The 17,885-nt window shown below is 29.4% G+C and overlaps 3 protein-coding genes across 8 annotated transcripts; 2 read left to right on the plus strand and 1 right to left on the minus strand.

Moving 5' to 3' along the window:
• Positions 1-6,880: 6,880 nt before the first annotated feature.
• On the plus strand, positions 6,881-9,105 carry Eif2balpha (eukaryotic translation initiation factor 2B subunit alpha). Of its 2 annotated transcripts, none has more exons than XM_083086063.1 (8): positions 6,881-7,038; positions 7,185-7,286; positions 7,503-7,642; positions 7,921-8,037; positions 8,112-8,224; positions 8,317-8,464; positions 8,575-8,700; positions 8,793-9,105. In XM_083086063.1, exons 1-8 carry the CDS (start codon positions 7,026-7,028, stop codon positions 8,940-8,942), a joined length of 909 nt encoding a protein of 302 aa, XP_082942189.1. In that variant the 5' UTR covers positions 6,881-7,025; the 3' UTR covers positions 8,943-9,105. The 2 variants fall into 2 exon arrangements, with proteins under 2 accessions (XP_082942189.1, XP_082942190.1); XM_083086064.1 differs by having other exon boundaries at positions 8,320-8,464.
• On the minus strand, positions 9,106-16,372 carry Fer (tyrosine-protein kinase Fer). 5 transcript variants are annotated; one of them, XM_083086058.1, is made up of 16 exons: positions 16,259-16,372; positions 15,756-16,202; positions 15,504-15,674; positions 15,248-15,344; positions 14,966-15,161; positions 14,259-14,396; positions 13,966-14,175; positions 13,681-13,864; positions 13,215-13,388; positions 12,402-12,620; positions 12,067-12,243; positions 11,764-11,977; positions 11,443-11,595; positions 11,219-11,341; positions 11,017-11,139; positions 9,106-10,876 (listed from the first exon to the last, which is right to left on the minus strand). In XM_083086058.1, the coding sequence occupies exons 2-16, from the start codon at positions 15,966-15,968 to the stop codon at positions 10,734-10,736; spliced, it is 2,535 nt and encodes an 844-aa protein (XP_082942184.1). In that variant the 5' UTR covers positions 15,969-16,202; positions 16,259-16,372; the 3' UTR covers positions 9,106-10,733. The 5 variants fall into 5 exon arrangements, with proteins under 5 accessions (XP_082942184.1, XP_082942185.1, XP_082942186.1 ...); XM_083086059.1 differs by having other exon boundaries at positions 16,265-16,329; XM_083086060.1 differs by having other exon boundaries at positions 13,681-13,834; positions 15,756-16,340.
• Positions 16,373-16,710: 338 nt separating this feature from the next.
• Nd-mlrq (NADH dehydrogenase (ubiquinone) MLRQ subunit) lies at positions 16,711-17,678 on the plus strand. The gene is made up of 3 exons (XM_083086065.1): positions 16,711-17,056; positions 17,140-17,286; positions 17,397-17,678. Exons 1-3 carry the CDS (start codon positions 17,009-17,011, stop codon positions 17,451-17,453), a joined length of 252 nt encoding a protein of 83 aa, XP_082942191.1. The 5' UTR covers positions 16,711-17,008; the 3' UTR covers positions 17,454-17,678.
• Positions 17,679-17,885: the final 207 nt, after the last annotated feature.

The raw sequence follows: 17,885 nt of genomic DNA on the forward strand, positions 1-17,885 counted from the left end.
CTTGGCTTCCTCTTCAGGCTCCTTAAGATTTATCATAAATAGAAAAATTTAAGATAAACCTCAAGGCACCATCCAAGTACTAAGCCCTCCCACCGCGACAAGGTGTACCCCATGGGAGGGTTATATTATATATAATTTTATATATAATATAATATATAATTTATTTTGTAACATACTATATAAATTTTAATTCGCAAATATAAACGATAAATAAAAATATAAAAGATAAGAGAAAATCTATTATATAAAGCAATGTTCAAAATAATTGATTTTAAAACTAATTATTGCGCGCAATTAATTTTTACATTTTTACTTTTAAATAGATATATTTTAATGTTATAAATTGCATATTACAAAATAATTTATATTTCTTAGATATAAACTTTTAAAAATATGATAAATAAAAAAATTTCTATTTTTTTCTATTTTTTCTATATTACAATTTAAAATCACTATTGAATCACAATTAAAGAAATAAAACCAAACGAGAAATATATAAATTTTCAATATATTGTTACATCCGCGGCGGCGACTTCGAGATATCGAAGCGCGTTCAACACAATCGGGCACTCGCGTACCGCGTAAAATAACAAGACACTCTTAACGGAAATTAAGAATTTTAATTAGAAACACAGAATACACAAACAACAAATAATAACAGGGGAAATCTCGCGTTAACGACCCGTAATGTAAAACGCGTCCGGAAGAATAGCTTGACAGCTATCCTTCGACTCAGCTGACCGTCGTTGTTATACAACAATATATACTATTGATAAATAATTTATACATTGTTGCGTCCGCGAAACGATATATATCGAACGCGTGTGACACAATCGATCGACACACGCTTCAGAAAAATTCAGAATAATCGTAAAACGGATCAGAGATAGACGCGCGTCCGCACAGTTTGACAGCTGGGCTCAGACTCTCTGACAGTCGTTGTTTATAACATCTTGACAACGCGCGCGGAAACAATCTTGTTCCGTCGACGTACTTCCCGCCGAAAGAATTCAACGGGTGACGAATACATCCAAGGGGATGGGACGCGGGGACGCAACAATATAATAAATAATTAATGTAATAAATAATTAAAATATTAATGACTTACACTCATATCTTATTGATCCATCCATTTCCAAGATCTCCTTTTTTCTTTTGCTTTCTTCGCTTTTTCCTCGTGGCACTTCAATCCTCGTTACACTCGATTGAACTCCTCGTTGCACTTACACTCACTCACGAAAAGTTTCTCGTTGCACTTGCAATTGTCGTTAGAGAAAGAATTTGATAATATATGGAACGTCTCACATCACTACCTCACTGCTCGAGAGCCACTGAGCGAATGATCGTAAGTCAGAAACATTACCGCGGTACTGTTTATATCGCCAAGGTTGACTATGGAAAGGAAGAATTTGATAATATATGAAACGTCACTACTTTATTGTTCAAGGATACTGTGCGAATGATCGTATCATAAACATTATCGCGATACTGTTTATATCGCCAAGGCCGACTTATACTATGTTATTGTTATAATTCGTCGTTGAAATATTCTATGAGTGATTGCCGATTAAGAAAATTTAAAATTGATCGAAATATATTTAATTTTAATAAGTATCGTTAGAGAAATTATTATAATAAGCATTAATAATCGAAAGATTATAACAAAATTAATTCTTTTATCCCCTTTTATGTATCCTTTGTTTCAATTGTTATTCGCAGTAATTAATGATTACGATTCGATAAGGATTTATCGCTGCGATACAATTTTATGTCGTTTTTCATAAGTTAATTAATTTTTAATTATTAATAATTATATCAAATTGTTTCGATATTAATCGTAATCGTATTTAGAAAGAAATTCGATAATATGCGAAGCAAAATATGTAGTATAATTATAATATAATTTATAAATTGATGATGCTATCAACATCAAATAAATATATATTCAAATTTATTCAAATATTTTCAATAATACGGATAATTTGATGTTGCATGAGAGCATTATAACACACACGCTTGGACTTACAATAATATTATATATATGGAAAGAAAGAGAAAGAAAAGTTCGGAGAGTAAGATAATTTTTCAAAAAATGAAGATATTGCAAGATATATTTTCCATTTTTCGAGACTTTTATTCAAGATTTATTCTCTATTGTGAGTGTTATAAATAACTTTTACACATAGTTTTGTTATAATTTTCATAATAATTTGATATACATAATAAATTGTTATATAGAATATATACATAGAATATTTTATTATATTACACGAAAATATCAGAAATGCGTACAATGTAAAATTTATTAGAAATTTTTAGATTGGCGTATATAGCTGATATAATCTATCGTAATCAAAAGAATCACTAATAAATTTATCGATTATGTCTTTCAATTAAGAAAGAGTACCCGGAATTTTAATGTATTTTGTAAGGTTTTCTAAAAGAAATATTATCGCGAAAAGATAAACTAAGTTTCGATGTTGCCCAATGATTAAATGAGAAAAAAAATCGCGATTTAAATTTCACGAATATACATGACAAATAAATAAATTGACAGTAATAGTAATATTTAATTACAATCCGTGTAATTTTTATAATAATCGCAACACAACGTGCGCACACGCAATATAATTATTATCGTTTTATATGATAATAAAAAAGTATCAAGTAATTAATTTTTCTGTTGCATTTAACAGTTAACACTTAGCAATAAAACGATAATTTATTTTATTGTGATTTTTATAAGAATAATTATTTCTTTAACGATACTTAAAGATTAAGTGTATTTTATTCGATGTTTTATCATTCAACTTTTTAACAATCTAAATACAATTCAAATTATTATTAATTTTAATTCTTGTCACACACTTCTATTTTTAAATCAATATGTCAAAAATTAAATTCAAATATAATCAATTAATATTCTTATAGATCTATTCTTTATAAAACTCAAAATAATTTATTTTGTAAAACTAATTATTATACGCGCAATCAATTTTTTTATCTTTTAAGAGAGATTTATCTCTGATATTAATACTTTAAATGTAAAACTAGCAAAAAAATGTTTCTTTATTATAAATTTTTGAAAAATATAATTATATAAAGAGAGTATGTTAATTTTCATATATGAAATATTTAAATAATTATATTATTTTAAAAATATTTTATAAAATATTAAAATATTTATATATAAAAATATTAAGTAATAACAAAAATATTATAAATGCTTTATTATAAATACTTTAAATGTGTTAAAATAAAACCGGCACGGAATATTTTATACATGCATTATATTACGTGATTTTTAGAGCTAATTATATATACCATTGAGAAAATGAAAAAATAATAAGCAATATGTCTATTTTCAAATTAATATATATTGTTGCGTCCGCGGAACGATATGTATCGAACGCGCGCGACACAATTCATCGGCACACGCTCGCACTCGCGCACTCGAAAATAATAATACGGTTCTTTGAAACACAAGAACCACGAAACATAGAACCACGAGAAACATACAAGAACTCAGATAATTCGTGAAACGAAACACAGATTTTAACGCGCGACCGCTCAGCTTGACAGCTGGGCTCAGACTCAGCTGACCGTCGTTGATGTTAAACAACCTCTTAACAACGCGCGCGGAGACGATCTTCTTCCATCGACGTACTTCCCGACAGAATAACGGATGGCGTATACATCCACAGGAACGAGACGCGGGGACGCAACAATATAAATAATAAATAATTTTTATAAATTACTCACCGCATATCCCTCTGGCTGCTTCAGGCTCTCTCACTGTTCTCTGGCTGTCCGATACTTTTGCAGATATCCTTCTCCTTTCTTCATCCTTTGCTTGCACTTTCACAGCACTCATGTTCACTCGCGAACAAACAATTAATTATATTTAGTCATATGTAGAAACGATTGCGAGACACTTTGCACGGCACTCCCGATCACGGAATAATTACGAGAGACGCACTTTAATATATTGTATAAGGGATAGAGAAGTACGATTCGCTCGACGTTTTTATGAAATCAAATTAAATACTAATTCATTACAAATGTTGTTTTCATTATTGATATATATATATGCAATACATGTATATTAATACGAATTATAGGATCGAAAGTTTAATAAAATTGAAAGTCATGATATAATAATTGTTTAATTAATAATTAATTTAAGAATATACGACGTATTTCGCACTACGATCTTTACTGCTCGAGTGTTGCCGTGCGAATGATACCAAGACCGTATGACTAGCGCGCTATTGTTTACATCGTCAAGGCCGAACACCGTGTTATTGTCCGTTCGTCATATCGAAATATATTGTATTATATTATATTATATTTTATATTATAATATAATATAATATAAATATGTTAAAGTACGTAAAATATTTCGATGACGAACAGACAATAATACCGACCTTGGCGTAAACAATACATATTTATATTATATTATATTATATTTTACGTATTTTGATACAGCAAATAATTTTTCGATATTGATCGCGATCGCGTCTAGAAAAGGATTTAACGGAGCACCTTGTACTACTACTTTACTCTTTGAGTGTCGTCGCGCGAATAATAATAGAGCCGAGAAAATTAGTACGAAAGACCGTGTTATTATTATTTTTTTATCGAAACATTTTTCAAGACTATGGCATATAAACATTAGCGCGCTATTGTTTACGCCGCCAAGGTCGGTGTTATTGTCTTGTTCGTCATCGAAATATTTTACGTATTTTAACACACACACACACACACACGCACGCACGCACGCACGCACGCACACGCTCACGCACACGCACACGCACACGCACACGCACACGCACACGCACGCGCGTGTGTGTGTGTGTACATATACATATGGAATATATTAAAGTATATAGAAGTACTTTAGATTATATAGATTTTTTAATTATATGATTATTTATTAAAAGATTGTATGATGTATCATGGAGCCTTACATTATATTAATTGTTTAGATCCACGATTCAATTATTTTACTGCGTCCTTATAATCCGAATTATATTTCAATGATTGAAAAATAAAACAATAAAACGTCGCAGACATATTATATTCGACTCTATAAATATCTATAAATATTAAAGAAATAATTTCTGCTCCTAAAAATCGATTTCATATCGAAATATTATAATTTATTATTTTACATTTCTGTTACTATGATTCTTATTATAATTAATTAAATGAATAAATTTTACAAAATATGCGATTCGAGAATTTTCGTCGCGGTATGTATATAGATATTAATTATGTGTTATTTATAAAAGTTAATTAATTATATTGTTATAATAAATAATTTTCCGATGTTAATCGCGATCGTATCTAGAAAAGAAATTTAACGGCGTATCACTATATTACTCGTTAGAAAATATTAGACAATAACATATGAAATTATATAAATCGTTTCACAATCGACATGCAAATATTACAATACTATCTGTATCTCATTTATATAATTTCATATGTTATTGTCTAATATTTTCTCTAATGTGTTATATTAATTATTTTGTTTCAATTTTTAATCACGGTAATGAATGATTGCGATTCGATAAAGATTTATAGTTGCGATACAGTTTCATGTCGTGAATTAATTTTTAATTAATTAATTTATATTAATATTTAAAGTAAATTATGTTTTGATACTAATCATAATCGTGTGTGTTTAGTAAAAAAATTACAATACGAAACGTTTCTCACCACTACCTTATTACTCGAGAGTCAGAGTGCGAATGATGACAAAGCCGAAACATAGCGCGCTACTGTTTATATTTTATATTGCCAAAGTCGAACACCGTGTTATCAATAATTCGTTGCCAAAATATTTTATATACATATTATAAAATGTACATTAACGCGGAATATTAAATTAATGAAGTATTTTAATTTATTGATTAAAATTGATTATTTATTAAACAATTTATCCTTTCATTATGCTAATTATTTGCATCTATAATTCGATTGATTTACTTCATGTTCTCTCACAATCCAAATTACATTTAGATTGTCAAGTAGATCGATAAAGTGTAACACGGATGAAATATATTTGTAACTAAATATTATAATAATAATTATTTTTTTTGTCCGTAAAAATCGCAACGATCGAAGTAATTATTTAATATTTTGGATTTCTATCATTTAATCGATTTTCGATTAAATTGTATATTGTTTAATAACAAGGATTGAGAAAATTAAAACATTGGTCGAAATATAGTTAATTCTAATATTAAAGCTTTAACATAGCGCGCTACTGTTTATTTTTTGTATTGCCAAAGTCGAACACCGTGTTATCGATAATTCGCGTTGCCGAAATATTTTATATATTATAAAATATACGCTAACGCGGAATATTAAATTATAGAAGTATTTTCATTAATTAATTAAAATTGATTATTTATTAAATAACTTATCGCGGAACCTTTCGTTATGCTAATTATTTGAATTTATTCGATTATTTTATTTTCAAAGTCAAATTCTATAATATTTAGTTTTGCATTTTAGAAGACTGACTTAGAGCGAGCTAAATAAATAAATAAATAAATAAATAAATAAATAAATAAATAAAAAATAAATAAATGATGTTGAGAAGAAAAAGAACACACATAAATAAATAAATAAATAATAGCGTGGAAAGAGAGAGCATACTAATATTTTTATATAATAAATTATTATTAATTAAATTATTTATATTTTTATTTATATTATTTATATTATCAGAGAGACATATATGTTACCCTCTGAGAACATTCGTGGACATTGGCTTTGTAGTTCATGTTCACGTTTTTAATGTCCACAGAGGGAGTATCGCTTCCAGGGATCACCTAAAAGCGGGCCATGACATCTCTCAGTCTTCTCTCTAGCGGTACTTTGTATTTATATATCTAGTGACTTTAATATGTTAAAACGAGATGGTCGTTCTCAGGTTTCTCTCTGTTATGTGAAAACAATATAATCGTATGGAAACATAATTATACGGAACAACATAAATAATTGTAATAATGGAGAAAGAAGGTACGTGCTAGAGTCAGTAGATTATTTATAAGTGTTTACTTGTTAGCAATATGAATCAATAAATTATAAACATGTATATTGTTATAATGATATATTAAATATCATAAAAGATCTCTTAATAATGTAATTTTTAAATATTTTTACAGAGATTTGTCGATACTTTAATGGAATTATTAAAAATGAAAAGGATGTATCTGCTGGCATGGCTACTATTCGTACTTTATTAAAAATATTGGAACATTCAAAATGTAAATATTTATAATATATATATCCTAAATTATATAATATACATATATTTTATACATATATATTTATCTTCCATTATATATGTAGAGATTTATCTAACAGTAAAATACATATATATTGTATTTAATAAATTTATTAATTATTCTTGATTATAATAAAGGATAAAAAATATAATATTTTTAATTCAGTATAGTTTGATTTTTCATATATTATTACAGCAGAAACAGTTCAAGAGCTCCGAATTTGCTTACAGCATGCAATTGATGCTATGCGTTCCACAGAAACTCCAGTTACTGCAATTGCATCAGGAAGCGAATTGTTTCTACGTTTTATCACATTAGCAACATTAGATACTCCTGTGAGAATATATAAATTTCATTTATATATTTATATATTAAAGATGTAAATATTAATACTTATTAATATTTAGAATATTAATTAGATTACTTAGATTTTTGGTGATCTTTACATCTTTAATATATAAATATATAAATAAAAAATATATAAGTAATAATATATAAATTAATATATAAATATATTATATATTAACAATAAATTTTAGAATACATTTATCTTTTAATATTTATTTTTATTATGAGAATGTATCTACTTTATTGACGTCTATATTTTAATCAGTCATTTGCAGAATGCAAAAAAATTATGTTGGACAGAGGCAAAGTATTCTATGAAAAATTAGTTGCAGCACGAGGAAAAGTAGCTAAAGTAGCTGCACATTTTATCACTGATGGTTCGGTAAGAATAAATATTCACAAGAACATATAAAAAATATTTTTTCAATTATTCTCTATTGCCTTATATTTTATCAGACAATACTTACACATTCAAAATCAAGAGTAGTACTGCAAGCAATGAAGGAAGCTGCTGCAAGTAATAAAATATTTGAAGTATATGTCACATCATCATCTCCTGATAATAATGGGTATGTACAAATCTCTTTAATCTACATAATAAGATATATTTTTTTTATTGCAACTGTAAGTTTTAATTTGCATTTTATTTTTATTTTTCAAGCAGAAAAGAAATGTGCCAAAGTTTAACAAAGTTAGGAATATCATGTACGGTGATACTGGATTCTGCAGTGGGATATGTGATGGAGCAAGTCGACATGGTGATGGTTGGAGCAGAGGGTGTTGCAGAAAGTGGTGGTGTAATTAATAAGGTAATGATTTAAAATAATATAATGTAATTAATAAGATAATAAATTAAATATATATAATAAATATTTTAAATATATATAACCTTTATAAAAATATTTCTTACTTTTTATAGATAGGTACATATACAATGGCAATGTGTGCAAAAGAAGTAAAGAAACCATTTTATGTACTGACAGAAAGCTTTAAATTTGCGAGAATTTATCCTTTGAACCAAGTAGATTTACCTGATGAATTTAAGGTAAAATATATTGTATATTTGTATTGATTTAATTTAAAAGAAATGCAAGAGGATTATGTTTTCTTAAAATATATGTAATATTATTATTGTAGTATACATCCAGTACTCTAAATAATAATTTGAAGAAGGAACATCCCTTAGTGGATTATACTCCGCCTCACTACATTAGCTTGTTATTCACTGACTTGGGAATTTTAACGCCTTCGGCTGTTAGCGACGAACTTATTAAATTATATTTATAACTTTAAGTTTTTTTATACAAATTGTGAGTTCTAAATTTTGCAATTTTTGTGACATGATACAGAAATATTATGTATGTATGATTTATTGGAAGAGTTTATTATTTTTTCCAAAAAAGATGTAAAGATTAAGTTGACTGAAAATATATACTTTTGTAAAGACCAATATGTGTACAGTTTTTATTAATTTATTATTATTATTACAGCAACATTGAGTATTTGTATATGGAAACAAGATGTCTTTTGTTAAATTGCACACATTGTGATAACAAATAATAAACTGTGTATATACGTGAATTATATTGAATTATATTAGTTGTAATATTAGACTGAATCTCTTCATATTATAGTATCTTATAGCTAATCATAAGGACTGTTTATTACTATGCGTGCAATGTATAACATTATCATTTAAATAAAAGGGGGAGAAATAGAGCATCTAAATTACAAAAATATCAACTTATATTAACAAAAATATCAACTTACATTAACATTAGAAGAGTGTTGAATACTATAACATTTTAAACTTTATATTTAAATTTAATACAAATGATATACATACACGCATTTACGTTTTATTTTCAGCTTTTCAATTGTATATTGCACAATAATGTAATATAAAATTACTTATTGGAAGAGAATTCTTTATAATTAAGATACTATATTATAAATTGCTTAATTCTAGTTTTTCTCTCTGTTCAACTGTTTATATAAAATTAAAATATTCTTTGACTTAAATCAGTAACAAGTGATCTTTTTACATTTCCGCATATTTCTTTTTCAATGAAATTTCATATAAATTTATAAATTTAGTATTTATCCGCCATTTAATTTTTATACATTTATACATGAGAAAAGTTTAGTTGAAATTGCTATGCATATTCAACTTTTTGATTATGTTTGACTATTTGATATTGTCAATACATTTGTTGAACGGAATTTACATATAAATATTATGATTTTATACATAATTAAACGAGTAACATTGGTCAAGATGTATTACATATGCAACATAATTATATATTGCTATTTAAAAATATAATTAAATATGATAAAACTTTCATATTAGTGAAAATTATAAGAAATATATATAGAATCACAAGAATTGTATACTTTATATATACATGATCTGTTTTCTCGCTATGATTTTCATGAAAAACAACAAATTTACAATACACAAATGCAAGATGTGTATCCCAATGTATGCATATCTGCAAAATTTAATGCACATATAACATTCATTGTATGTATATCAAAGGAATATTATAAAATCATTAAAGAGAATATATATAAATGATAATAGAATAAATAAAATTAATGTTTTGCATCATTGTCATGAATAAAAATACATACATAAATTCAATTATACTATAGAAAAATGACAATATATCTACTTGATGTAAGATGAGCTGAATTATTATGTGTGTGTGGACGGAGAAATATATAATAATTTATATTAAAATATACTAATTAAATATATATTGCAAAAAACATATTTAATGGCATTCATATCGACATGCAATTTCGTATGCAATGACGTATAATAATGGCAATTTAATAATAGTTTTTATGCTAGTATATCCATATCATGGATATATCATAGTATATCCATAATACATATACTTACAGATAAAGTGTAGTTTGGTTGTGAGCATTTTTACTTTTACTGTATCTAGATATCAACTTGAATTTTGTATAATTCGTAAATTATACAAAATAAATGTCAAAACACTATAGCACCAATTTATACTTCTTATTTGTTTATGTCCACGTAAAATATTTTTAATATAATACTCATAGATATGCTTGAGATAGCGTCTCAACCACGGTGTATATTTGATCGAAATGCGGACGTTTCTCTGGTTCATATTCCCAACATCGCAGCATCAATCGATAGATCTCTTCGGGTGTTCCATCCGGAGCTGGCATTCGATATCCTAATTAATCAGTTAATATAAATTGTCACAATAATCAAATTAAGAATATAAAAAATATAATAATACATATCAAATATAATACAAATATAATGATACATTGATATCTATAATTTATCGATTTTTATTATTCTTTCTCTTACCTGCATTTATCTTGTCGCGTGCATCCGAGTTAGACATACCGCTATATGGATTGCCACCTTTGGAAAATATCTCCCACATTAGAATCCCGTAACTCCATACATCGCAAAGTGATGTGTATTTACCTGAAACAGTAATTTCAGAGCAACAGTAAAATTAATAACATAAAATTAATGATTATCAAGATATTCAGAAAAGTCTTACCGAAATTCATGGCCTCTGGTGCAGTCCACTTAATGGGAATTTGTTTCATACCATCCGAAACTGTATATTCTTCCTCTTCCCTCGACATCCCAAAGTCGGAGATTTTGACTATACATTCGTACCCTGAAAAAATTTCGTATTCGATATTATATTTAGTGATATTATATATCAAATTTGTCAGGTTCAAGAATTCTTGATAACTGAAAAATATAGTTTTTATTTACCTACGAGGCAATTGCGAGCAGCTAAATCTCTATGAATGCAATACTTAGATTCCAAATAGCTCATACCAGCTGCAGCATCCTTACACATATGCAATTGCTCCCGCTGTGTTATTGTACTAGCATTCTTCCGTAAATGCGTAAGTAATGAACCACCTAAAGTTAGCGCTAATATTAGTAGTAGCATATAGATATACTCCAAATTTTTATTTTTAATACAATAGCATGATATTTATGTTAATATAGTAATACAGTGTAATAACGATATAGTGTAATAACGATACGAATAACGATACAGTGTACACGACAATATTGTTAGCTTACCAGGCACTAGTTCCATCACGATCATAATCGGCTGCTTTTGAACACAGATACCAATCAATTTGACTATGTTCGGATGATCATATTGTTTCAATATTCTTCCCTCTTGCAAAAATTTGCGTTTCTGTTCGTCCGGTAATGTTATTTTGCATGTTTTCACGGCCACATCAGTCTTACAGGTCTTCAATTGCGCCTTATAAACATCCCCGAAATTTCCCTATAAATCACGTCGCATTATATCGTAATGTATAATTGGAACTACACCTCATTCTATGTAAAATATAGCTATTGTACCAAGCTACTCACTCGACCTATTTTGTCCAATAGGATGACATCATCGTTATTAAGCTCCCATCGTTCGCGCAAAATTGGCGTTTTAAGAATAGCACCAGATCGACTAGTCACTGGCAAGCCAGATAGCCACTGATGCCTGATTAATTCTTGAATAGATGGAAATGTGGGTCCTTCAAATCTATAGTGACCCTACAATTAATATACTTTTATGTAATCTACTTTTTTTTGAGAGTTTATAATAATAAATAATTCTGATTTATATATATCAGAATTAAGTTTATTATATTTAAATGTTATATATTATACTTATATGTTAATTTATACATTTATATTATATTTGCTTTCACCTCTGTAGTTTGTACGATAAAATGCTTGTGCCCGTCCCAACAAACAGATAAAACTATCTGACATTCATCGTTTCTCATTGTTTCGCGTACTAAAAAGTCTCCTTCATTGACAAGTAGTCTTACGACTTCTTCTCTCGGTAATACTCCGTGAAACCATTCCTCCTCCATAAGTCCGCCATTTCCATTACTTTTTTGGTTGTTAGTTAAATGCGACGGTACCTATAAATAAGTTTAATTTGCCAAAATAAATATTAATAATAAAATATAAGTGATATAATTTTGTTTGCAATTTTCATCACTGCATATATATTTTTATCTTTGTAACATATTTCTATATATAAATATAAATGTGCACAAATATTATTGTAAAAGCATTCTTTTTCATGCAGGAAATTCTCATGCTTTACTGATAAAAAAGGATAATAATTAATTTGCATACAAATAATATCCATATTATGCTTATATTAATGCAACACTTTTTAATTATAATAAATCATGTAAATAATTTCAAATAATATATAAAATATGCAAAACAATCATCTTTATATGCGCTTTAAATTAATTCTTGTGATCATAAAAAAATATCAAATTGTAAATTTTGATACTATCTAAGTCTGCATGATAGTATATCATTATACAAAGATTCATTATAAAATCAAAATTAGAAAAAATGTGTTACATTGTTATGGAAAGTCTATATTTTATATACTGCATAACGATATGAAAAATGTCTTCTTATCGTTTTATGCGACTGGACACAGGAAATGTACACGCGAGCACTCAGATATCACACAAATAAAGTATAACACATACAACAGGGGGAATATTATTGTCTGCTCTGACTGTAGGCCCTTCACTATTTGCCCTAATTAGTCCATTTTTCGAATCATTAATTGCTGGCAAAGATTTGAAAGGTGATTTTAATATTGTCATAAATCGTTGATTTCTCCTTAATGTGAACAGACCATTATCTACCACTTTCTTTCTCTGTAAAGTATCAAATCTAACTAATTTATAAGTTTAGACAATTTAGTGTTCAATGAAAAAAACTAATTAAATCTAATAATATTCTTCTACATTAATTATTATAGATTACAAAATAATTTTCCGACTTTTGAGCCGAGATCTGATTATAATAAAAATTTTTAAGATGTTGATATCAAGAATTAAATTACAGGAAAATTATCTATTTTATATAATATAATTATCAATTATAATTATCATTATCATCAAAATTGTTCTTTTTCTTGTTAATTAATAAAGAGAAAAAATTACTCACTTTACTAATTGTAGATGAATCAGTGAAAGAACCTTCCATCGAGAGATCGCAACCCAAAGGTAATTCTTCACAGCCTAATTCATTAAGCGCACCCTTAATGACTTCTATCTGTCTTTGTAATTTTTTCTCCTGACAACGTAATTTCAACTCTTCTCTTTCGCGAGAATAGTCTAAGATTAAAATTCTAGCACAGAATATATAAAAACGCTCTTAAATGAATTAGAAAAAAAATTTAATGACAAAAATTGACATTAATATATTATAAAAATTATGTAGTTTACATACCTAGAATCGCTATTATTTTCTTGTAGAAATTGTGGTCGCTGTCGATTTTGTTGTGTAGTTTTGAGAGAAGTTTCGAGTTCCGTAAGACGACTTCTCAACCAATCTATAGTTAGATTATCTACAGTCAACTTATTTGGCAATAATTTCCCTGAGGTATCATCCACAAGATTCTCATCAAATGTGAATCTGATTGGAGATGCTGGCCTAGTTCTACATTGACATTATTTAATATTCTAATATAGTATACGCATATTTTGGCATTGAAGATAGTTAAGATAAAGTTAGATATGTACTTATGCTTTCCAATAAAATCCCTATACTCTTCAATAGGCTTAATACTGTCAACTATTTTTTGCACTCGTACATGGATGTCTAAAAACTTCTCTGTTGAAAAATCCGAGTATTTTACAATATCTTGAAGTACTCCCCTCCTAAAAAAATATGAAAGTTATTATAAACATTACATACACAAAAGTATAATTTCTCATTAAATTTTATAATAAAATCTTTACCTTCTCCATTTCTAATTGCATGCGAATAGAAACATCAAGAAAAAATATTAAAATCTCGTTTGATAAAAAGGAAAAGGCTAAGGACCGTAGCGGAGGATGTTATTACGTAATTAAATTCAGAACATAAATCTGAGATGGATACTTTATATATTCTTTAATAATTAATGGTAAAAAAAGAAGAACATTTTTTGCATTGTATTACTTTTCCGACGGACAATGTTCTTCTTTTTTTACCATTAATTATTAAAGAATATATAAAGTATCCGTTTCAGATTTATGTTCTGAATTTAATTACGTAATAACATCCTACGCTACGGTCCTTAGCCTTTTCCTTTTTATCAAATTTGATTGTTATCTTACAGACCGTTATTCTCTTTTGTTATTAAAATCTCGCTTGTAAATAAGAATAGAAATAAGACTAACTGAAGAAATAACTTTGTTAATGTCCCAATTTATGCAAAGACTATATTGTATAAAATACAACTCACCATGAAGTTATAAATTCTTGATGAATAGCTTGTTGCCGATGAAGCAAACTTGGCAAATAACAAGTTCTTAAATCATGTTCGCATTCTGTCACAGCACCTAGTAATAGTACGTATTCATTGTGTGTTAAATGAAGTTTTCTGCATGCCTTTTGATATTTTTCCCTTACTTCATCTAATTTGCGACCACCCCGACCAGCTAAAAAGTTGTATCAAAGTATTATATCTTTCTTACACAAATATACTGTTTAAATAATTTAGGGCAATATTGAATATAAAACTTACATTTGACATAATATTCTTCAAATCGTGACCTCATTAATTTATACGTATCTAGATTCTTCTGATATTCAAATTTTTTCTTAGTTACATCATCTGTCAACTTGAAAATGACACATAACATAAGAGAGAAATATTAAACAATATAAACCAAATAATAAATTATAATAGAAACATATAAGTAAAAGAACATCATATCAAAATTTACTTAAATTTCTCTTATTTGTATTTTATTGTTGCACAGTTTGAATCTTTTATTTACCTGTTGAAACTGATTAGTCAACCAGGTCTGTTCCTCTTGATAAAGCTTCCTGGCCCTTCTCCTTTCTGTATATAATGTATTCAACTGATCCACAACATTTTCAATAGAGTCTGCCTGCTGTTTAATCAATTTAGCTGTCTGATCGATAGAGTCCATAATATCTTTCCAGCTCTATAGAACACGATATTTCTACAGATACCAGATGTCCAACGACTGACACCAATTAAGTTGTAAATACAAATAAACAATTACCTGCACTATGAGACTACCAACGAGATCCTCGCTGCGCTCGATTTTTTTTCCTTGGACGCTCAATGAGGAAACCGTAGAAGCGTATTCCCGATCGCACTTGACCTTCATCGTGAGGCATCTTCGCATCGTCTCCAGAAGCTTGATCTCGGCGTCCTGGCGAGCCAGCAACGCCTCGTGCGCGGCCTGGCCCTGCAGACTCGTGGAAAAGCCCATCTTTGCGGACGTTACGAACAAACGTGCGGCAATTATCAGCAACGGCGCGGTGCGTTTAACGACGATGCATTCTTAGCTTCGCCAGAGAACGGGATACTCCGAATCCGGCCAGCTGATATTCCGACATTTAGATACTCTGCCTCGACGCTCCCTGGACCACCTGGTGTCCGGGATCGATTACATGACCGCCAGTAACGACGTGCTACCGTCACACGGCCGCGTCCTCGCGCAGCTCTGAGATCAACATTTATATTTATACCAGTCTCCCGAAACCGTGCGGAAAAATTCACCTTTACCAGAGTAACAAAATACCGCCATTGGATACGTCGCACGATGATGTCGATCAAGGAAGTCCGCGATGTGGACAGACGCAGACGGGATGAGATAGATCGCGCTCTCGTTTCGTCAAACCCCATCCCTCGTTCGCAATGCGCGACGCGATACGTCCAGCCAATCACGTGTCAGTCGCGTACAGTGAGCGACAACGATTCTGTCCTGGGCGGGGCAAGGGGAGCGTAGAACTGGCCAATCAGCCGGCAGCGCGGCAGTGACTGATTGGCCAGTTCTACGCTCCCCTTGCCCCGCCTAGGAAAGAATCGTTGTCGCTCACTGTACGTCGAATGTATTGTTGTAAAATCGAAGAATCGATTTATAGATCGAGGAACTTCTTATACACGTGAATGAAAAAAAAATTTCTCAGCATATACATAATAAAAGTGTACATAATTTTTGTTTTTTTAATTTTCTTCGCACGACGATTGTTTTTTCGATGGACTTTAATCAAGTTTAAGTACTCGTGATCCAGTGGAATCTCGCTCAAGCGAATAAAGACTTCGCATTTCAACGCGTTTTGAATTTAATTTTAAACACCATTACACACGTCACACTTGACGCGCCGACTGCAACGATTTTCGACGCCTTTCGTTGCGCAAACGCCAAATAGATATCAGCCCTACGCTGCTCCGTATTGCGAAAAAAATTTAGTGCGGAAAAGGGTTCGTCTGTTTCGTTCGAGGGCACGGATCTTCGATACCGCAACAATGAAGATGCAGGGGACGAATTTGACCAGCTTGAAGAAGAATCCAGCTGTGAGACACGATACGATAAACAGACGCACAATTTATTGTGCACTCGTTATATTATCTTCTTTCTTTTTCTCTTCTCATTCCAGCTATTTCCACTGTACCTTTGCATAGCGGCAGGAGGAGCTGGCGCATTGTTTTACACGTTACGTTTAGCACTTCGCAATCCTGACGTCTCCTGGATCAATAAGAAGGAGGCCGAGCCATGGAACTACTATAAAGATAAACATTACAAGGTAACGAGAGTGATAATCTTAATTTGTTTCGATTGTAGCAATTACGACCTTAAGTTGCTCCGGACAAAGCTTCTGTGTATACTCATGTTTATCTTCCTTTTTCTTTACAGTTTTACGCTTCGAACCCGGAAGTTAAAGACCTTAAAAGTCCAGCACCTGAATATTGAGATGCAACATGTAAACTAGTATTTGTTGTAGGAATAAATTGTTATAAAATACTACCTCTAAGTACTTTATCTCTAAGCTATGTTCTTGCGACAGAATGATAAGAGCGCAGCAATTTTAAGTTATTTCCTGCGAAGAAGGATCCGTTATTATAAAATGTACATTATGTAATGTAATTTTAAATATAGATTGGAGGTCTAATATTTAATAAAAGAGTAATCTTTGCATATCTCGTTTATCTCGATATTGATATTAAAAACAAATCAGCTTTACTTTGCATGTATCTTATTTTAGGAAAATAATTTTCTCACGATAAAAATATCCCATTAGAGTATTATTTTACAAGTCATGTAGTATATTTTATTAAAATGTCTATATGTAAATTTAAACAAAATGGAAATTTTACATATATTGTATATAAAATGCTATTTTTT

The sequence above is a fragment of the Camponotus vicinus genome, unplaced genomic scaffold, assembly GCF_025532165.1.
Source record: "Camponotus vicinus isolate PSW18456_S1 unplaced genomic scaffold, iyCamVici1.0 SCAF_13, whole genome shotgun sequence".
NCBI lineage: Eukaryota > Metazoa > Arthropoda > Insecta > Hymenoptera > Formicidae > Camponotus > Camponotus vicinus.